The 23468-nt window shown below is 42.7% G+C and overlaps 1 protein-coding gene across 5 annotated transcripts in view; it reads right to left on the reverse strand.

The window, feature by feature from the left end:
- Positions 1 to 5108: 5108 nt before the first annotated feature.
- pam (peptidylglycine alpha-amidating monooxygenase) overlaps positions 5109 to 23468 on the reverse strand; it is a 56199-nt gene continuing 37839 nt past the window's right edge. For 3 of the 5 annotated variants that reach the window (XM_049019371.1, XM_049019372.1, XM_049019373.1), the window contains 12 exons: positions 21214 to 21522; positions 19312 to 19441; positions 16977 to 17093; positions 16355 to 16427; positions 16006 to 16216; positions 14193 to 14396; positions 12788 to 12906; positions 11662 to 11761; positions 11037 to 11090; positions 10211 to 10462; positions 9770 to 9829; positions 5109 to 5946 (listed from right to left, as the gene is read on the reverse strand). In XM_049019371.1, coding sequence (XP_048875328.1) covers positions 5768 to 5946; positions 9770 to 9829; positions 10211 to 10462; positions 11037 to 11090; positions 11662 to 11761; positions 12788 to 12906; positions 14193 to 14396; positions 16006 to 16216; positions 16355 to 16427; positions 16977 to 17093; positions 19312 to 19441; positions 21214 to 21522 — 1808 coding nt within the window. In that variant the 3' untranslated portion in view covers positions 5109 to 5767. The remainder of the gene's footprint in view (positions 5947 to 9769; positions 9830 to 10210; positions 10463 to 11036; positions 11091 to 11661; positions 11762 to 12787; positions 12907 to 14192; positions 14397 to 16005; positions 16217 to 16354; positions 16428 to 16976; positions 17094 to 19311; positions 19442 to 21213; positions 21523 to 23468) is intronic. The other 2 variants (XM_049019374.1, XM_049019375.1) reach the window with 2 other exon arrangements.

Below are 23468 nucleotides of genomic sequence, written 5' to 3' on the forward strand. Positions count from 1 at the left end.
TTTAGATTCATTTCACGGAGTTTTCTGGTAAGGTCCTTACTACAAATCTAACTAGGCTTATACTTTTTCAAGATATTTCCTCTAATGACACGTTGGACTTTCCACAGCTTATTATCGATCTGAACCTAAACTATATCACCCAGAGAGGTAATTTAATCAATTTCTATAAACTGTATCCTTGAGGGTCTCCTGGTCACTGGGTTGTCCTTTCCTCCATCATCTCTTAGGTCTTATTTATAAACAATCATTCACACGTGTTAAGGGTAAGATAATTATCCCTAAAACCAGAAATGGGGCATGTTCTGCATGGGATGTTTCCGCTTCCTTTTTAATACATGCAAAATCCGCACATTTAGCTGCCTGCATGCATACTTCAGAAACATCCCACACTGTAGTATTTTTATAGCTGCTCTGAACCTCGCCGGCAGCACACTGGCCGGCATCGTGCACCTCTACGCGGAGGCTGCAAGCTGGCGGATGCGTTTTATTTCAGCGTTTATGGCCGCGTTAAAAACTGCAGCATCACTACGGCTGCAGGATGGCATAGCGCCGTTCCTCGGTTTAGCAATCGGGCTACTTCCTGTCAAAAGCCCCGCGGGCTTTGGCAGGCTAACAGTCCGCTAGCACATGGCCCGTCTACCGCGACACTCACGGCTCCGCCTGCACGGGAGCCGCTGAGCCCGTAGCCCTGCAACGGTAGCTGCCTCGTCCGTCTTATCGAAGGAAAAGTCCGGTGCGTCGGATCTGGCCTCTAATCGCTCCTGCACTACCCCCCGGTTTAACTTCACCCGACAACAACAAGGCTACACTCCTCCTATCCCCTCACGCTTGCCTTTAAAATGACCAAGATGCGCCGACTTCCGATCTACGGCGCGCCGACCTCCCGACGCCGCCGCCGCCGCCCCCCGGTAGCCTCTCAGTTGTGCCGGGACACCGCGAGGGAGCCGCCGCTCCGCCCGTTCACTATCATTCAAAATCGGCAGCTGTGGCCACCGGGGCGCGTCACCGCCTGGATGTTTCGTCACTGAGGGGCGGATTAAAGCGAGCTGCCTCTCCGGGTTGTACCTACCGCCTATACAGCTTTTCTCATACTTGACGTGTTTCTGCTCTGTGCTCACATTAATATATATTTAATATGCATACGGTTATTCTAGTGAGATTCTGTGAAAGATATGCAAATATTGTAATTATAGTATATGTATATTTGTAAATTTCTTCATATGATTGCCCATTAGATTAATATGCAATCTGTTTTTTTTAATTAATATTCTTGAGGAAAAAAATCTTTGTTTTTAAATATCTTCATCGGGGTTCCCAACTTTGGTCAGTTGACTGGAGTGAGATTTTCAAATAGAGAGAAGTTCGCGAACACATGCACACGCATTAACATGTATGCCATAGTTTCATGAACTTGTAAATAGTCTGTAGGGTTTGCGAAATACCCCACCGCTTCTGATATACATAGTTTTAGGGCTTTAATGTAATATAGATTTGCCATAAGATTTTTTGCGTGAGTGTCACGCCAGATGCATGAGAGTTGGCAACCTTGCTTCAACAAATGGTTCACTAACAGTATCTTGAATCGATTCCTCAAGTCGGTTTCCTATGTTGTGGTTTTTTCTTTCTCTACCAATCAGGACCCAGTATCACGGTATGCAGATCTTCACATTCAGTCTTGCGAATTGCACAAATTTTTTATACACTTTCCATTTACATTTTTATATCTCTTATCAGTATATTCGTCACAAAGGTTTTCCAAGCATCATTTTTCTGGATCATTCGCCATCGCTGTGCCTCCCTGTCCAGGGCTCAGATATTCCTAGCACCTGTGTGATAATTAAGGCTGCCAAATATTTATTTTATTATCTAATCGCTTTGAACAACGTGATGGGGGTGATATTGCTACTTTGTATATAGTTTTGGATAAGAGCCCAACACTACAGAGGGAAAGCAGTACTTTAAATGTTTCACTGTTACTTTTTAACAAGTTTCAGGTGGTCCTGAAATGCTTACCCACAGAATGGAATATTCTGGGCCTTCCTAATAGTGATAAATTGCACTAATTAAGTACATATTCGTACACCAAAGGCTAACATAAGATAGCTAACAGATACAGAAACCTCTAAGCTAATACAAGGTGCTAATTCATATTTGTTTTTAGTCACATCGTGCACGGCAGTAATTGGTCTGCATTCTATAAGGTTACAAGGTCACACTCTACACCAGGGGTGGCCAACCTTATCCGCAAAGGGCCAGTGTGTTTGCGGGTTTTTGGGATAAACCTTTAGGTCAGCTGTTCACACCCAGGTGTGAGGGCTCTTCAGCCCATCAGTCCTCTAATTAGTAATCTAATTAGGATGTTGCAGGGAAACCCTGCACACACAGCAGCAGATTGGCCACCCCTACTCTACATCAGTGTCTGCATGCGTTATGAAGTACTAAGTAATTCTCCATTCTCACAAATGGCCGATGCCGGCTGAATTTACTTGTTTTACCGTTATAAGCAGAAGAGGTCAATGTGCAGGCAGTAAAATAGAATGCTGACATTTCCCATGTGCTGTATTCCAGAATCTTGGCTCACCTCAATGATGCTGGATTTTTATATCTATAAATTACGACTAGCTACAGAGCCATGAAATATCAGGCGGAGCATACTGTAGGTATGAAACACTGCTGTTCTCACTGGATTTGCATACATGATACTTAAGATTTAGGAAAAATGTAATCCGGAGCTTTGCCCAGCAGGACTGTAGGCTGGGGTGTCGGAGGGACATGGATACCGTGACAGATTCAGGGGGTGCAGCCTTTTATAATGTAAGGGGGTCGTGGCCCCCCAAGCTGACATTTTCTCAGGGGGGCCATAATGTCTAGTTTATCCTTGGACTGTAGGGGACTGTACAATGACACAATGTTAAGGCAGAAAGAAGGTCCAGCTGATTGAGGTCTCTGGTTCCTCAGACTCATTGTGTGGAGCAGGGCTGCAATGTTCCCAGATTATCTTGGGTGGCGATGGGACTACAAGCTTCACAATATGTCCTGCTTATGAGCCTACAGTGGAGAAACTGTTTTCCCACCTTTTTTCCAACCCAATAAGATGAGGTAAAGGGGATTGGCTTCCTTAAGCGGTCAAATTAGTTTTTGATCCCATACTTGACATCTGTATTTCAAATCAGCCTTTTTGGCTGCACTCCTAATCAAGTTGTATTAAAGCTGTCTGGATTTAGGACATTTTTATCTTAAATTTGTATCATGTGCAATTTCATTATTCTAAGCAATTCAGCTCTCTGCCCTAGGTTGAAAGGTTCAGAAACAGTGATTATTGGACTTTGCCAGACAAGAAAATTGCATAGCTGAATATGCTGACCCATGGCCCTGTTCTGGGATAGCAGTTGGGAGATAGATATGAATGATAAAGCTGAATCCTTGAGTAAGTGCTTTCACTGCGCAGTGTCTCCCTGACAACCAGAAGGCTGATAAATAATATGTTCTCTGTTGTTAGTTTCACTAAAGTGTGTCTTTCACTCCTCGTGAAACTTGAACTTTATCACAAATAACAGAAATGTTACATTTTTCTGTCTCCTTGGTTTTGCTTTCAGTTTTTTTCACTCAGAACTTAATTGCACTTCGAAACATTTTTCCCTGCCTCATGTCTTGTATTTCCTGGAACACATTCGTTTCATCTGTCTATTCTGCTGGGCATCATATATTTTTACATTTTACATATTTTACATTTCAGTAATCCATATATCTCATTCACCTAAGTGTGTATGTATTGATAGTATTTCTACAGCTGCACATTGTTTGCATTATTTTATTTTATCATCTTATTTTGATTTATACTCCTTTCCATAACTTATGTTCTATGTTGTCTGGGAATGTTTTCACCAATACTGCCAGAGCAAATTCCAGTTGTACCTGGCCAATAAAGTGAATTCCGACTAGCACATAATAGATTAACGGTTATAGAAGATGGATGCTTATCTCCCTTACAGAAAGCAATGAAACCATATCACTGCACACACAACAGACTATTAAAATTGCTTTTAAAATGCATAATAAGTAGTTTGGATACTCCTTCAAAAGTGTAACTACGAGTCTGCTTTCCTAAATACTAATATGAAACACATAATGTTAATTATCAATAAAATTCTGATTATTTAAAATATAGACCACAATTAGTATTACGCATGCAAATATAAATAAAATACTTTTTTAAAACCTATGTAATATTCTATATGCATTGAGTACCAGATTCTACCCCTAGATGTCCTTCAAACCACAACTACTAATGAAAATTATTCTGGCTCCGAGGTCCATCTCCATTTTACGTGATACTGCTGCTTGTTTTTATGGAGTCAGAACGTTTAGATTTCACATTTTCATGTAGCTCACAACCCTGACTAGAATAAGCAGTTAGATGATGGATGCATGAATGAACGGATGGATGCTCATCTGAAATTGCAACCATCAGCGGAACAGCAACCACTTTGCTCACAGAGCAATGCTGATGATGATCAAGGTGAAATTACTCTTGGCAATTTCTTTTTACAATTATTTGAAGCAGAACTTGTGGTTTGCTCTCTAAATGAAAAGTCTATGTTATGAATGTGCATGGGGTTTGGACAGGTTTCCTTCCACAGTCCAAGGACATGGATTTTGATGAACACGTGTCTCTAAACTGCCAACAGTGCGTTCGCCCCTACCTTTTGGCTTGTGCTGCCTGCAGTAGGCTCCAGTAACATTTCCCTGGATGGACAGCTGTAAGACTGATGGTTGTTTTCAAACATGATGCAACTGATCAATGGATCTCTTTCCCAACAATGAAGATCCTCTGTTCAAGGCTATATTTGTTAGTTTTTTTTTTTTTTTAATACTGCTGTTGTAGCTCAGTAAGTAATACTATAGCCTCATGCCTACAGGGCTGGGAGTTACAAGCCCACCGTTTGTTCAGTCTGTAGATAGATGGATGGATGGGTGTGGATCTAGGACTTGTCTTCCAGTGCCCCTCAAAGGATATGTAGGTGTTCTTTTGGGGCCTAAATAATATCAATTGTATTACAACAATAAAAACAAATGAACTTTCACAAAGATGTCAGGAGCACATTCAATGCTTTGCAGACACTTTATTACACAAATAACATTGTTACTGAAAATAGTGTTCTGACCATAAAACCTCAGTATGTCACAATAAATATCAGACACATCTCACATCTGCTTGGAAAATTGAGTAAATACAGTTTAGATACATGATAAATATAATTATAATCTCTTTTCAACAAATGCAATAATGAATTTGAAAATACAGGTGACATTAGCAGCTCTTTCTGAAATGTGGCACATCTTTCATAACAGGTTCTGCAGAAGGCGGCATACATAATTTAAAAGGCACAGATAAAAGTGGTCAACAAAAGATCATTAATCTGGAAACTTAAAAATGCCATTTAACTCATGTTTCTGGAAGAAATTCTACTTCAGCTGTTAACAAGAAAAACGAAAATCCAATCTCCCCGTTAGGCTAAAATATCAAGTTAATCCTGTGATATAACCATTTTCTTTTTTGAAATCTGGCCCCGTTATCTTATAAAGTGGTGGTCATAGTTCTCCATGAAGGAATTTTGCGCAAATAAATAAAAAATTGGCAGCCAATACGAACAATTACATATACAATTAAAATACATCCTGAACGCATGAGCAAGAAGGTCGGGCAGCATTAACAGCCGGGCTGTGGCTGGGCCGCGTGGCGCGCCGGGCGGGGGCCAGCATGCCCCTAGGAGGCAGAGGCGGCGGGGGGCGGGGCTGAGTATTCCTCGTTCTCCGAGTCGGTGGCGTCCTCGTCATCCTTCTCCTGATCACTGCCCTCGGTGCTCAGCCGGTCAAAGCCTTTGCGGCTGTAGCCCCTGTGACTCGCGAAGAAGTTGCCCAAGTTCAGGCCTCCACCGGCTTTTCCTGTGTGCGATAAAAATAGACGACGGGGTTTTACGATTTTATTTTTCTGGACAATAAATTGAAAGTTCTCCTGAACCATGAATTCTTTATATAAGCAGGGGTGATTCTAGGATATCCGAAGGTGGGGCATAAGAGGGGCTAACCTTATTAGCCAATGATGTGTTTTGAATCAGTGAGTGACAGGGAGGGGGCACTCTGGGGGCCGATCAGCTTCCCATATACACCCCTGCATAAGTCGTTTTATGGTGGGCTGAGTGATGGGCCAGTGCTGTGTGTGAGGATTTCTTACATTCTCTCAGACTTTGGGTTTCCTCCCTATATTCCTGCAACCCAAGAACATGCAGTTTGGTGAAGCGATGTCTGTAAATCGCCTGTAAGATGTGACTGTCCAAGGGTGTGTATATGTGTGTGTGTGTGTGTGTGTGTGTGTGTACACCCTGTGGTGTACCAGCGTCCTGTTCATAGTGTCCCTGTCCTTGTGCTCTGCTTCCTGGGATGAGCTCAAGGCCCAATTGTAATCCTGTACAGGATAAGCACTTATGGAAAATGGATGATGAATGTTTGCTCATTGCTAAAATCATGTCTGGTCTCATTAGCTCAGACCAGTTAAAATGTGCTGAGACCTTGAAAAAAATCAATACTGGAAGGCAAAAAAATAAAATAAAAAAAAACATTTTAAAGAATCTAATTCCTATATACGTTCTACAAAGAGAGGTCTCTGTTTACCAGGGTGACTAATCTGTAGATAAAACCAAGGCAACCTTTGTTAACTCGGATGTGTGAGTTCGTGATTTGGCTCAAAATGTCAAGGTGACGTCATACCAGACAAAAGCTGGAAATATATAATCTGAATGTTTGCCTTCACACAGCCATCTGGACAACATGATGGGGCTGCATTCGACTTCTGAGAGTTATTACTGAGTCATACTGCCCCCCTACCATTTATTCAGCGCAGGCCTGCGGGGGGCCTGCAGCCTATCGCAGGAAGCACAAGGAGCGAGTCAAGGGGACACCCTGGATGGGATGCCAGTCCATCACAGGGCACAAACACACGCAATGAGACACCAAGGCTATGGTAGAGATGCCAATGAACCTGACACCATGTCCTTCTACTGAAGAAGGAAATCAATGTGACATGGAGAGAAGATGGAAACTCTATATACACACAAGTTGGTCTACCTATCTAAATGGGGACCGTCCATTCATTTCTATGGGGAAAACCCTAATCCCAAACATGGCACCCTTAACCGCTACCCATCCCTAACCTTAACCATAAGTAACCAACCTAAATACAAGACTTTACTTTTTTGATTGCATTCACAGATTTTTATAAAACTGAGGTTATCCAAATGGGGACCTGAAGAAGTGTCCCCAAAAGTAAGTAAATTTCAGGTTTTACTACACTTTGGGGACAATTTGGTCCTCAAATGTGATCTATGCAAAAACACACACACTCTCTCACACACTCTCACACACACTCTCACACACACTCTCACACACACTCAGGTAGTGAGGTGGCTTCCCATTGAGCAATCCGTGCAGATCCATAATAATATTATCCATTACAAAATATTCACAGCATTACGATAAGTCACCAGAGTTGGGTAATTCAGGTCCAGACAGTAAAAGTCCAGGCCAAGATTTCGTTTCAACCAACCAGTTGAGCATAAAGAGTCACAGTCACAGAGTCACAGAGTACTCAACTGGATGGTTGAAAAAAAATCCCAGTCTGGACCTGAATTACCCAACTCTGTAAGTCATATACCTGCATCTTGTCAAGACAAATCGATAGCTGAATGCAAATGAAAGTTCTGGAGATCTGCATTCATTGACTAAACCCACACTATCAAAGCAGACCATCTTCAGAATTTACTTTATGCTGCGTCTTTAATATCGGGCAGCTGTTCTTCCCTCCTCAGCTAAACTAAAAAAAAAACCATCAGCAGTATAACCTAGGTTTCCAAAATGCAGGGATGGATTTTGCCCAAGAGGGCACTTTCTCCATACTTTGAGACATTTAATTCCTATGCACAAGTGCAATGAAACATTTCCACAGGATAGTGCTGACCCGTATCAGCGCCCTCACCACAGCCCGGACCTGCGGAGGATGGACCATCTGTCACAGAAAAGGAGGCACTTTCAGGGGAAGTTCCTGTGTAGAGCAGACAGCCGAAAGAGGGGACGCTGCACTGAAAGGTCTTTTCATTCTGCTCCAGCACCAAGACCGACACGTCTGCTGTTTTCACAATGTGGAGCCACTGGCTCCCGGAGTCTTTTTTGAGACTCAATTCTAGAGGGACTCAGGCTTCCCGCTGCAACATTACTGCAGAACCCCCAAGGTCAGATCACTGAGGCGTGCAGGGCTACTGGGACTTACTGCAATTATGCCTGAATTGACCAGAGTTTAACTGTGGCATGGACTACTCAACCTAAAAAAACAGGTGTAATGATTAGGTGGGGAGAGTACAAAAGAAATGAGTTATGACACAAAACTCCAGGAAAAAATGTTTTTTGTTTCGTTTTCCTGAGAGAGGAGCAGCCCACTTGCATGCCTACCAAATTCCGGCGGATACCACGACAGCCTTGTTCAAGAAATTGTGAGCCTTAATTTAGGTTACACTACGAGCCACCATGGGCCCCATGTGCTTGATCCAAGGGAGCCCCGTGGGAGTGGAGGTAGCAGACGAAAGATGTCTACTACAGCCGTCGAGGTTGATCAGATATCAGGTATCCAAAAGAGGGGGCTGCAAGTCCTCCATCCAGACGGTGGCAGTGCCTTTTCGGCCACATCAGGTCACCAGTGTCACAGGCTACACGACGCTAAAACTGAAGGGATCACTCTGGGCAGTCTGATGAGATCATCCACTGGAGGTGAGTCAGCCTGCGGCCTCCCCTGCGGCATGCGGCCCGGACAGCTGCGGCACACCCCCGGCCCCCAAGGATGCATACTCTGCTTCAATGAGCAGCAGTAGCCAGGGAAGGTCATACAGACGGCTGCCGCAGATCGATTTCACGCTCAGACACGGACAACAAGCCTTACTCGTGGCTCCCCTGACATTTCCACCACACCCCACAATCTGGCGTCATGATCGATACTGTATTAGTTTAAATTTCAATACATCACACAGTCATATAGCATTTAAAACACTCCTATCCAGTTCCTTTCCGACCCTGTGGCAGCCCGCAGAAAGCAGAGTTTGGGTCACGCAGGGCCCTCTGCAGTGCAGAAGCCTGCAGCCCCCTGAGACAGAGACACCCTGGGTGACTTATGCTTCACTCCACCCGGGGATTTGTGGTCATAACCGACAGATGATGTGACTCAGATGTGGGCTGTGCTTGGGAAAAGCAGCAGTTCTGTCCCAACTCTGCCTTCATCTTTATTCAGAAGTAAAATATAATAAATGAGGCAGACCACTTAGCATGCCTCAGCTGGCTGCTAGCTACGAGAGTCTTGTGATCTTTTAAAAATGGCTTCAACCCATTCATAAAAAGCAACAAAGAAAAATGCTAAACGTTTTTCTCCCCAGTCACTTTTTTAAATTATGTTCTAGCATTACAATCCATTTCATTGTACATTGCTGTCATCCTTCCCTAAATGTGAAACATTTTGCTGACCCTCTTTAATCCCTATCCTCATTATGACTATGGCTGCCCTGCCCTCCTCATTTCACTCAATTGTAGCTTTCAGTATATTTTGTCTGAAAGGTGACCAGGGCAATGATTTTCCTTCCTCTTTCCAACTGATACTAAGTTAAGGTCACCCAACATTGCATAAATTCTCATTGCTGAACGTCTGATTAAATATGTACATCAGCTCACTTACCCCTAATTTTTTCCAGCAATCCCCCAGAGGAACTGGGCTCCAATTTCACTTCGCTGTCATCTAAGGCAAAACAAAAAATGCAAGAATTTATATAATTCATTCTGCAATTAAACTGACACTGATAGAAGAAGAGATGACTGCCAGTGATGTGGGGTAGAGCACGCTAAGGGGGACCCGCTAACTGAGGTGGCTAAGGGGGACCCGCTAACTGAGGTGGCTAAGGGGGACCCGCTAACTGAGGTGGCTAAGGGGGACCCGCTAACTGAGGTGGCTAAGGGGGACCCGCTAACTGAGGTGGCTAAGGGGGACCCGCTAACTGAGGTGGCTAAGGGGGACCCGCTAACTGAGGTGGCTAAGGGGGACCCGCTAACTGAGGTGGCTAAGGGGGACCCGCTAACTGAGGTGGCTAAGGGGGAAAAATTATGGGGAACAGAGGCCCACCTCTGTACATCCTGGTTTTCCTCCAACGTAGGAACACCCCAATGGCAATGACCAGCACCAGGGGGATAAGCAGCAGGGTGGTAATGATGGCTACAGACACGCCTTGCGCACTCTGCTTGGCCTTGCTCTCCATTTTCTGCTTCTCTTCGAGCTTCCGGGGTGGCTCTGGGGTTTCCTGTGGGGCGGCTTCAGGTGGCTGTGCCGGAAGCTCCAGCAGCGGTTTCAGATGGGTCTGGACGAACGTCTCCGTCTCTGGAAAAGAGGAGGAATGCAGTTATAAACTGAGAAATGGCTCTGAGGGAGGGGTGAGGCTTATCGGCCTGACGACGAAACAGGGAGCGTTACTGTTCCACTCTGAACACTCGTTGTATAAACAGCCTCGTCCTGCCCGATCACACGAGTGCAATGAGTCACATGACCATCATCATCATTCGTGATTTTGTTTCTCTGGTTACATGCTCATTTGGTCTGAATTGAGTGACTAATTTATTAAAGTTGCATATATCAACTGAACCAGAATTACTCCAACCTGCAGATTTACTACCACCTAACAAGCTACAAAACTGCAATGGATTCAGATAAACCAATCAGCAGGAATTTCGTCAACAAAAGGTCAATTAGTTTTTTTTTAATAAAATTTCAGATCTGACTATCACACCATATGGTTGACAAACATAGTATGTTGAATATGTGTTGTTTAGTATATTAGCTGTAAATTGGCCTAAAGCGCATCTGTCATGGTAGACGCATGCAAATTGAGTCTTTTTATAGTGTAGATTAGCCTTAAAAGTCTGACATATGAAAACATCATAGCCAGAAGCCTCACCTTCAATTTCCTGAACTTCGATTCCACCTTTTTTCACAGAACGATGCTCGGCTTCTGAAACAAATAGAAATTAAGGAGTTCTCTCAGCTTTAAATACTGCAAATGCGCCTAATGGGAGAGCCATAAATTGTTTAATTAAGCAATTCATACTTTTTCATCTTTTCTTGGGTCTCTGGCTTGTTGTTTAGTTCAAACAACATTTGGCATTCAACAGACACATGAGCTACTTTAGCTGTACTGAAATATTGCAAAATAAGAATTTCATTAATCACAGTGATGGTTTTAAGAATTAAGAATAAGAATAAAAGAATAAAGATATCTGCAGCCTACGCGGGTGAGCATGACAGAGGGTTAGGTCAATCTTGATCCCACCCTCTAATCACACTAAATCGCAATTTATGAACTTAGCCTGTGGTTGTTTTAAGCAGCTGAGGTTCCCAGAAGGTTCACTGTAGCTCTCATTAGCAAGGCTGCACTGATTACCATGTAGCCCAATACCAACTGTATCTCCTTAATTCTACGAAGATGCCGGCTGTTAATGTGGCTGGAGCCCAGGGCCAGGGCAGCCCGGTATTACATGGGCTTCAGGCCGTTAACAGCTGGTCACCTAACGAAATTAACTTACTTTCAGCAGAGATGAACTTTATGACCGTATCAGTGGCTACATCCCCAACAAAGACACTTCCGTCCTTGGTGACAACAATGTCATGTGGCATTTTGAACTCCTGTGTGAAAGGGCATGAAAGATTAGCTTAATAATCCAATAATTACTGAATGGGTAGCAACAATTACCTTAATATCTATATAATCAATCCAGCAGCTCAGTGCAATAGCATCTTGAAAAGGTAAAATGTATCAAAAACATTTTTACATGGCTTTTTTTAATGCCTTTTTGTCATCAACTGGAAAGGTCAATGCTGCAATCGATGGTCATAATATAGGAATTCAGAAAAACGCAACCATGAGCACTGTCCTCTCACATACATACAGCTCATCCAGTATGTTATTGGCAGATAAGTAAAAACCAATACAAAAAAAATAGGGCAAGATAAACAGGCAGCAGGACATGCTGCAAGGACCCAGAAGTGTAATCCCAGAGGAAGGTAGCCACTGGCAACTGAAAATCCAAATACGGAAAGTTACACACACACACACACACACACACACACACACACACACACACACACACACACACACACACACACACACACACACACACACACACACACACACACACACACACACACACACACACACACACACACACACACACACACACACACACAGAGAGAAATGTCTCTGCTCTCTGGTGATTAAACTACATGCCAGTTTGAGCAGCATGCAGAGAGACTGAGGCGGAAAAAACAAAGCCTCTCGTGAGAGTTTGCAGCTTTGAGGCAGCGGGGAAAACCTGCTCTCTTAGCAGATGCATTTTTCCTCAGAAAAGTGAAGAGGTCAGATGACTTACTATCCATATATTTATTTTAGCGAAGCTAGAATAGACCCAGAGAGCAGTATTACCCTGCGGCCCTTCAGTGGAGAGCCTGTGTTTTGGATTAGATAAATTAAACACATATTTGATGGGCAAAGTGGAACAATAAAATCACTTTCAATGACTAATCTGAAAAAAAGCAAAGCAAAGTAGATAAGTAAAGTAATATAATAAGAGGATCTGTTGACTCAGAGAGAGATAAAAGCACAAACAACTGAAAAGAACTGCATATTATAGAGAAATAAATAAAATAACCTACTTGAGTATCTGGGCTGAAATAATCCAGGATTTCTTTGGTGGAATAGCTGATCACGAATCCCTGTGGTGGGGCCGACTGACCATAAGTAGATTCCCCGTTAACCGCATATATCAGGCCTCCTAAAAGCACAAAGCAAAATGGCTTTAAATAGATGGACAAACTACTGAAAAATAACCCGAGACAGTGAGGATGAATCCTCAACATATTTTTGGTGTATATATGCAGCAGTCAACACATGCAGCTCCAAAAGAATCAAGTGGCAATAAAAACTGGACACAGTAAACTCGGTCTTCAGCACGCACATTTAACTCAATTTCCTAAAAGTACTGAGTCACAGTAGTCTGTCATAGCTATACAGCTGAAAAGTATTCAAGCCAGTTTACAGATAATTCAAACCACAATTGGGTAAGCGGTTGGAAGATGGACAGATGGATCAATAGCTAATTTTTCTGCTTTTATGCTAAATGGATACAAGTTAAAACTAAACATTTGAAATGATTGTTCTCATAGCACTTGGCCCATTAAGTTGCAAAAATAATACATTTCATATGATCTCTCTGTTTTGTGACTGAAACACATCTAACTTTCACTGCTAAAAAAGGTGATATCAGCCATCAAGGTCTTAAACCAGACACATTTTTAAATGGAGTGTTAAGGGCAACTTAATATAAGCACAGAACACTGAGCGCAGTACTGTTAAAACTGACAGACATTAACCATGCTTAATAAAATAAAGTAAAAAAAAAAAAACAAAAAAAAACAACCCAGAATGACAGATGATCATGTCTTGTCATATTGATGGATAAAAACATACATAAGTTGAACCCTTGATACGAGTCCAGAGCTTTTTCTCCCCAGGTGATTTCGATCCTAAATGAGGACACTGTCTAGGACTCCTTTTGCGACCAATGTTCTACTGTAGCCAACTCATGCCCAAACCAATCTACTCGCTTCATTTTGTTTATTCATTCATCTGACACTGTCATCCAAAGCAACAATTTACATATTTAAACATTTCTGTATGCTCAATTGGGATTTCAACCCACAACAATGCTCTATTTCAGTTAACTGTACTCCCACTCTACAGTTTACATATGGAAATACTGACATATTTATTCATTTGGCTCTTTGCACTGTCACCTTCACTGTGAAATGGACACTGTTTGTGGATATTTATGATTATTCTTTGATGTTTTGTCTCTTTACACTTATGGCCCGTTTCGCAGTCTTGGAGCTCGGCAACCAAGCATTTCACTGCACATTGTACTGAGTATAACTATGTGACAAATACAACTTTGACTGATTGATTCTTTGCATGTATGACCTATAAAACAAAAACTAATACATATTTATGGGGGAACAGCACTGAAAAATGCAGTAAAGAAAGAAAATTCATCAAACATACCATGCACAGGGGAGTAGGAGATCGCAAACACCTCTCCTCCAAATTCATTCTTCTTGATCTCCTTTACAAATTGTCCAGATTCAGCCAAAAAACACTGGATCCGCCCGTTCTCACGGTCAGCCACACAGAGCTCCCGTTTGTCTGGCAAAAATGCCAGACTATGTGGAATTTTAAACGGGATCCTTTTGCGCTTGTCTGAAGACTCTGAAGCAGGGCGGGAAGCAACAATGCGATTAACGGTTGAAACGAAGCCAGATCATCATCAAACGTTTAGCATCAGCAGGTGTAGCTATTCTTGAGAGTGTTTACGGACAGGGCAGCAAGTGGAAAATAATCAGCTTAGAAATTATATATATAAAGCACAGCTGGGACAACAGTTACACATTTTTCACCAAAGGGTGCTTCACTGATGTCGTATAGGTTTTCCCATTGATTTTAATGTACAAAAAGCTCATTAACAGGGTATATACAGAAATTCTAAGCTTAAATTTAACACCTTTTAATACCATTTTTAATACTTACTCGATATTTTTTAAAACCCCCACGACATTGAGTTTTTAAACAAGTTTCAAACTGATTTAAAGATTTATAATATTACACAATCTTGGCCTGTACAACAGAATTTAAACAGGGAACATGGGTCTACAGAATAAATTTAGTGACTGATTTTGAAAACATCTTGCATTTGTTAAACTTCTTCAGTCACAAGTCCATATCTTTATCCACTAGGCTACTCATGGCAAGTGCCTTAATTGTTTGCCTTTTTCTTGAATGAGTTTATCGATTTGCCCCAGTTGGCTAACTGCTCTCGTCCAAGCATTCCTGATTTATGAGTTGTGCATTGCATATGCGACCAGAGAGCGTTAACCCCCATTGGCTTAAAGCAATGCATTCTGGTCCTGACGCAATGCATCATGGTCAGATTTTTTTTGTCCGACTATTGACAAAAAACCTGGCTTCTCATTCAGACTTTGGTGTGCTATAGCATGACATGCCTTGTTTCCATCTGATTTTTAAAGGAGTAACTCAATGGTCCCCCTACAGGCACAATCATGTCATTGCATCGGGCTGCAAAGCATTTAAGGTGGACCAGAAAATCCGAATAAGGAGCTGCGAATGAGTAGCCAACTTCAGCCTCGTGTTTATACTCCACCCTACGGCCGCCGGCAGATCTCGCTCCACGTCACGTCAGCTGCAGCCAGACCTAATCCTAGTCGAATGCAGTCTGCTTTTCTGAGTGTAAGTAGCCAACATGTACTTCAGCGTGCAAACTGTTTAAGGCGTCGCCCGACCACCGATTATGACGTCAACATCACAGAGAAATGAAGGACTGAGCCTAATCCACATTTAAAATAATTTGTGAAAAATTTAGCAGATAAACTTCAAAACAGTAATTTGTGGTTAAAAAAAATCTAAAATTTAATACCTCGTGTACCTTTTAATGGCCTTAATTTTTGCTTATGTGATTTACTACCGTTTAATACTTTTTCAAACCCCACGGACACCCTAATTAAGTACTACATCACTCCAGAATTAACAGTGTCCTGCTTGCAGAGATTTATAATGCCATTCAGAGTCTACCACAATGCACCAAAAACTATACAGAAAGCTGATACTCTATGATAGATCACTCGATGATAAACATTGTAATAAATGCTATGATTAAATCCCTACTTCTGAATATGGAAGAATCAATATTTTAAGAAATGAATAGGAAAGGCACATACTGGAAAGTGTGCTGTATACAACATGCTAAAAGGTAAAAATGAGGTGTGCACATGGCACGACTGGGGCTGTTCTCCTGCTGCTTTACCTGCTCCCCATTGCCTCAAGTAGTTGCCCTCTGCAGAAAAATGGAGGATCCTGGAGTTGCAATAGCCATCAGACACATAGACATTCCCAGTCAAGGGGTCCACAGCTACATCGGTGGGCTGGCAGAAGTGGTTCTTGTCATCCCCCGGTTCGAAAGCCTGCCCCAGGACTACCAGGGGCTTATCTCGGCCATCAGGTCCCAGCTTGAAGACCTTCAAGGTCAAGAACGGCAACTTCAGGCTGACATCCAGTAATATATTTCAAATTAACTTTACAAAATGCAGCCCATACAACTAATTTATTGTAAACAAAAGTAAAAAAAAAATGTATCAAAGCAGAAATATGTTTACCTGATGAAGTGCTACATCAGTGACCCAATAGTTGTCGTTCTTGTCTGTGGTTATACCATGGGGAAGGTAAAACCTGCAAGGCAGGCTTAGGGTTGATACTGTACATATATAAGCAGCATCAGCAAAATCAAACGACCAGTATAATGTTATAACTGAATGCTTTAAAAAGACACCATTAAACATTTTTATTTAAACTTGCATAAAATACAATGTTTCTCAGTCATTGTATTTACATTTGCCCTTTATGTCCGCCTAATACTGACATATACTGTTAATCGTAAATATGATTCAAAACCCTGTTGTGACCTTTCTGGTGAAACTAAAATGGCCAGAATAATGTATTCGATGTCATCCGACAAACAAAACGTAGCTTGTTTACCCTAAATCCCCAGGACTGCTTTTTCAGTACCCTATCCTCGCACCACAAGCTGCTTCAGTTTACTGTAAAAAGTAATGTCTGCACGCATTAAACGAAGGTTACACGAGAACACTTAATTCAGGTATAATGCGTATAATGTCTTGTTTTGGGACAAACGAGGTGGTTTGTTCAAAAGGCCACTTTCAACGTAGCTAAGCGGATTTGTATTAGCTACACAGGCTGGCGGTGTGGTGTAGTGCTTACATGTTTCTCCCGGAAGCTTTGAGGACTTTTCCTTTGACAGGATCCACCACCAGGATTGTGGACTGCTGAATTGGACCCAGCGAACGCTGCTGGTAAATGCGCTGGTTGTCAAAAGAGCTAAAAGAAAAAAAAAAAAAATGACTTGATTGCCATATATAATAGCTATCCAGCCATAAGATAAGACCGTAAATGGCATATCAAAAAATGCAAACCACTTTATTAACTATCAATGAGCAACTTGCTCTTCCTGCAGCGAGCAAACAAGCATCTTCTTGGAAATGTTATTGTCTTAATCTGTATTCTGAACCACTAAATGCACCAGTTCATAGGCATTTGGATTTTACACTAAATCTGCCATCCACCAGCACTTTCTCAGTTTATTGCCATTTGCACCAGTTACCAATACTAATTATTCATGATTATTTCTTATATTTATTTACTCCTACATACCACTTAGATGCTCTGCTGCTTCCATCACTGAGAACATTGCATTATTGTTTACTTTTACATTGTGTGTCCATGTTTTTAATGTTGCTAATGTTTACATTTTTTCCCTATACTTGCCCAGTCTCTCTCTGCACTGTAGGTGTTCATGTAGCACCACGGGCTGGGAAACGTTACATCACATCACTCTATACCGTGTTACTGCATATGGTTGGTGTGACTTGACAGTAATGAAATAAATGAGGAATTAATAAGGCACACACACAGAATGCTACATTAAGGTTTTTTTTTTGTTTTGGTATAATTAGAAGTCATGAGCCCTTAACGGCATGTTAATTGCAGTGCTGAACGGACCCACAGTGCTCATTTGTTACTGGCCTGAACTGTGGTACTTGATGAATAGGGAGATGTCCTATGTGCAGAGTCTCGGGTACTAGGGCTGCTGACAGCACTTGGGCTGATGAATGGATGAACCAGGCCGTCCCTCATCACCTGCGCCCTGCGTCATTAATTCCCCCCATCCCCCCTTCCATCCCGAAGCGCGACAGGTGGGTCAGGGAGCGCTGAGCCAAGGACGGCTTGAACGGAAGCCGCCCCCCCTTCCCTGGAGTGGTGCTCATCACGTTAATGTTATTCCAGAAAACGCTACTCCAGGAGCTCTCACGCCATGGCCGCGTGTGAACGATACAGAGCAGATCGCCAGAGCTGAGCCTGTGTCCGAGATAATTAATTATCTTTCGAGTCTGGTGGCTGCGGTCAGCAGAACTCAGGTGTGTGGAAAACTGGGAGCAATGGCAGTTCCCTCACCCTGCACCTGTGTTCGAAAACGCAGCCGATCGTATCAGCTTAATGGGCTTTTTTCCTGCAATTTTTAGGGCTGACTGATTAAAGGCCGCAGATGGTTCTTTCATAAAATTATTATAAAGAGAGATAACTCCACAACTGCACCCCCGAGCCAATCAGCACCCGTCACAGCTGACATCACCTACTTTGTCTAGGGTGATTTTTTTTCCCCCACATCTACAATGGGTGCCTGGCTATTCTGTCCCCAGTACCAGGGATGAGGACACAGAGGAACTGGCCCCAGCTGAAAGTTGATTGGTACCCAGAGAGCCCCTTCCCCGTCACTCACCAATTCCAAACATATCATTGGTTAATAATAACAGTCCCTCTGTATGAATTATGGCCCTTCTCATGCCCACTCCAACTTAAAAAAATCCTAGAATCACTTCTTCCCAGCACCTACCCTGCATATTGCCCTCACACGCAGCAAGCCGACACCAGTAACCTGATGAACTCCATATCACCAGGTACTTTTTTGCAGTGACCTTGAAATCCCTTTAAATATGTATAGGAGCCCAATATCTTTATGGCATATTAATCTTAGCCATATCTGCAGTGGTCAGGCCTCTGTTAATGATTCCAGTCTAAATATAATTTCCTTGAAAATAATTTGGCCCGCTGCAAAAATGAAGAAGTTTAATGTTGCATTAACTCTTGCTGAAGTAGAGCCTTCCATATAATTTCATTTGAACAAGTAGATATAAGGTCAGGGAACAAAAGACTGACTTTAATTAGAGTAACTGTTGTGTTTTAGGTGAGCAGCATTGGGTCAAAGCTCAATACCTCAGGCAACATGCTCCACTGGGAGGTAAAAAGCAGCCCCTGAGAGTCTGAAAAGCCGCTGTAACTAACTGCACTACTGGAAGACTATCAATCGCTCAAGAACCTCAGACGGCTGACATTTGGCACCAGACTCCCTTATCGTCATTTAGCAGAGAGCTGCAGCAGTAATCCGATGAGAGTGCATCCGAGTTTGTTGTGAAGGCCACATAATTAGCACCCCCCAAAAATCGTTAGCAGGTCACCCCCATGTGCCGGCATCACTTACTTCACGCCCCATCGGTGGTCACCCCTGTGAAAGATGACCAGGTTGTCACTGGAATCCACCGCCAAACCAGACACCTGGCCTAACTGGAGCTGGACCTCTGGCCAGTCCACCATTTCCTCAAGGTGATAACCTGCAGAAGAAAAAATGTTCACTCACCTGTGGTTAATAAGCCTCCAGCACAAAACCATCACATGGTACCACTGGACAATCAGACGTCCCAATCCACACATAGATATTGTAATATATCTAGTGAATAGTCCCTATTATATAAACCTAGTAAAGATATTGGATACATGTATAGATACTAACACAGCTAATGGCAAGCACACCAATTAAAAATTTAATGTCATTTACATGTTAAAACCTGCTGTAAGCTGCTGCACACTGATCAGCAACAGCAGAGCTTGGTAAACAGAACAAGGAACACAAGTGACAAGCTATATTTGAATGCTAAAGGGATGACATTTAGGTATACGGGACTTTCTGTTTGAGTACAGGCAACAGATGCTGAAACAGACAATTGAAGCACGCTAGAGCTAGAAGTGGTATGCTAACCGGTCAAATGAAATGCCTGGTTCATTTGAAAATGGATAATGAAGCAGAAGGAGATTATTGGGGAAAAGACGGTTCACATGCTAATGAGTGGTTACAAAATAATAATGGAGTGATCAAAGGAGAAATTAAGAATGGGGGGGGGGAAGCCAGGTTGTTTTCCGCTCTGATGGTGTGCAAGTAGCCTGATACACCAACGGTATTAACACAGTACAAACTCAGTCATGATTTAAACACGTTGGAATAAACATTTTGTTTAGAATGTGGAATGAAAATTTAACATCCAGTTGCAGGCAAGAATATCTGGCAATTTCCTAAAAAAAGGCATGAACTGCACATTTGATTCTTAAAGTGCCTGCTTTGGGCTAAAATGACAACATAACACCACATTTACAGACAACCACCCAGTATAATTAGGGTACTTCCAAACCAAGCAAACGAAAGACTGCTTCTGCTGGAGAACAAGTCGTATCACTAACACCACTGACTACACATTCATAAATCAAATATTTACACATCACCATAGAAACTGCAAATACTGATCATAAGAATACGCATGTCACAGGCCCTGAGGACAGGTTATAATCAATCATTATAAAGCAGGAACCCACACGCAGTATCACTGAACAAACACAGGGAGGCCACTCAGTGGGAATCCTATTGTCTTCCATGCACACTAGCTAGTTCCTCTGTGCATTTTTCCCCCAAGGGCATGACTATAGCACTCAGACAAACAATACTGAAAGCTTTTTAATTAAATATTCAGAAGCTATACGCCAGGAGGAATAGCAATTAAGAACACAAGGCCAACAAGCATACACCTGCCTTTCATGTCTTAAGAGAGGCAGCTGCCTGGCACAAACTCATTTATACTTGTTATGACACTTCAGAGCGCGATCAATGTGGACCGCAATCGTATAGGAAAGGACTCCAGCCGCATGCGAAAGATCTCGGCAGGCTGAGTCACTCGCACCTCTGCACCTCCCTCCACCGAAACAAAGGTGACATGCATGAAGAACCTCCGGATGTCCGCATGCTGAACACGCCGGCAACAGCTTAGGCTAATGCCAGGCCACAGAATTCATATTAAAATCCATCCTGATTCCAAGGAGACGGAATGCAAAAAAACTCAATCATCACTATAATCTGACCTAAATCCACTGAAATGGATTTGCATTTGTACCGTGCAGAAAACAGCAATATCTGGAAAGACTACAGCTTTTGAGTACAATGAGATGGGGAAAATGCTTTCAAAAGAAAAATAAAAGGGAATAATAATAATAACAATAATAAAACTATTTTAATGATTGTTCTTTTCTTTAACCAATTTGAAACAAGGCTCAGACCCACCTTGTTTCCGAGTTCTCTCCCCGGCGCTACCTGGCGTCTTAGCCGGCATTATCTTCCTCCCGGGGGGCTTAAGAGTGGACTCTAACTGGTGAAATTTGTGAATTCTGTCCCTCACGAGAATAGTGCTCCCCCTCTCATTGGGGTCCACCCTTGGGTTGGGCCCAAGCAGGTCCTTCTTTTGGATTATGCTATCGATTTCTGCCACCAGATCCGCCTGGGCTCTTTCTGCCTCTGGGGGGTAATACTTATGCACGTGCACAACGTCCTCCCGCTCCCCTAGGAGTTTGGAAAGAAGGGAATAGAAGTCACCTGCACAGAAAACAGGGAAGAGAGGGAAGAGTAGGCTATGAAGGGAGAACTTTAAGGGAGGGAACAAGTAGAGCAATAGATCCAGGAGAGGACGCAGCTGCAGAGGAGAACCTTAGATATGAAATACAAGGGAGAGAGAGAAAATGCCGAATAAGGACAGAGCATTGGGGGAAAGCCTGGCTTGACATAGTCCACACCATGTCATGTGACCACCATGTTTTGGTTTAATCCATGTCATGTCATGTGACCACCATGTTTTGGCTTAGTCCATGCCATGTCATGTGACCACCATGTATTGGATGGTTCAGTGTATCATGTAACCACCTTGTTTTGGCTTAGTCCATACCATGATATGTGACTACCCTGTTTTGGCTGGCTTCTCATTGTAATCTTGTAATCACCCTGGTTTGTTCTATTCCCCACCATGTCATGTGACCACCCAGGCTCCACATCTCATCACGTCACGTTCCCTAAAGCTGGTCTTCCAGATGCCACCGGGAACGTGCTGATCTCCACATTTACTTTCACCTAAACTCATTTCAATTATGTGATGCCGATCACTGAGCTGGGGGCGGCCCATCTCCGCTGCTGCTTCATACTTACACGGATTGCTGCCCAACCATAAAATTGTCTTTCGGACTGCTCCTGCTGACGAAGCTGTGAAATTACTCAATCTGCGGCCGCAGCGTGGGGCCAGGGCATTCTGCGGGACTCCACACCGAGAAGGGGACCTGCACTGCTGCGTGCTCGATGCACTAATAACCACTTATTCTACTCTCCGGTCATGATCGATCTCCCACAGCCAAAGGTCAGATGCAGCCACACTGTTCCAAATTAGCATATTGTGAGATGATGTTCACAAACAGTTTGAAATCATCTGGATTCCTCCCTTATCTATCAAACACACAACATGTGCGTGTTAATTTATGCTGTCTAGTCTTTATGGGCAGCTCCCAAGGAACTGGGAGACAACAAAAACATGGACCGTCTGGGAATCCCTGAGGACTGGTTAGAGAAGCACTGGTTTAAACAATCAAGGTCATTGATGCAAAAAGTACAAGTACCTTGAGCATAAAGGGCATTTGAAAAGAGGGTAATTGGAGTCAGGTGTTCCAATCAACATGGGTACCAATTTGACCAGCCCTGCCATACAAAAATATAAACCCACATAATTTTGCTTTTATGCTCTTCACAACAGAATTCTGCTCAAATTCAATATGGCCTGATCAAAAGAGATTTCAGATGACCTCAGAAGAGCTATTGAAGCCCATAACATAGAAAGGGTAACAAATGGTTTTCTAAAAACTTGGACTCATAGGCGTAAGCAGTTAAAAATCAACTGAAATTCTTTCCGGCCATATAACAGAATGTTCCACACTCAAGAATATCGAGACAGAGACTGAGAAAAATAAGACTAGAAGGAAGACACGGGCGTCTCACATTCCACAAGCAACTTATGTTAAAGGAAAGGCTGACTCCTGAAGAAGTCACTTAAAAAACTGATTTCTCACAAAATATCTTCCTCCGACATTGGTTGAAGTGCCTCATCCAGTGTCTCTGTTCATATCAGGAGCTGAGCTCCACCTACAATGATAGATGAGCTGTATCCGGTCCTTATTTATTGAGCTCATCCATCAGTACCAGCCCAGCAAACACAGAGAGGCAACAAAAGGGCCTTGAATGACAGCCACAGAATTTGTGTCCTAATAAAGGAGAAGGCAAATATAGCAAGTGATTTATCAAGCTGTCATGATCTAGGCTGGAGAGCAAGACATAATGAGAGTCTTAGGTTCATGGAAAGATATTCAGAATCACAGGTACTCAATAGTAACTTCTGGTATTATTTCAAAAAACAGTCCCAAGGGTCAGACTTGATACCTCACCTTGACATTCAGATGATTTTTTTCCCCACTTGTATGTCATTACGATGCTGTACCATATCGTCA

Source organism: Brienomyrus brachyistius, chromosome 7 (assembly GCF_023856365.1).
Source record: "Brienomyrus brachyistius isolate T26 chromosome 7, BBRACH_0.4, whole genome shotgun sequence".
Taxonomy (NCBI): domain Eukaryota; kingdom Metazoa; phylum Chordata; class Actinopteri; order Osteoglossiformes; family Mormyridae; genus Brienomyrus; species Brienomyrus brachyistius.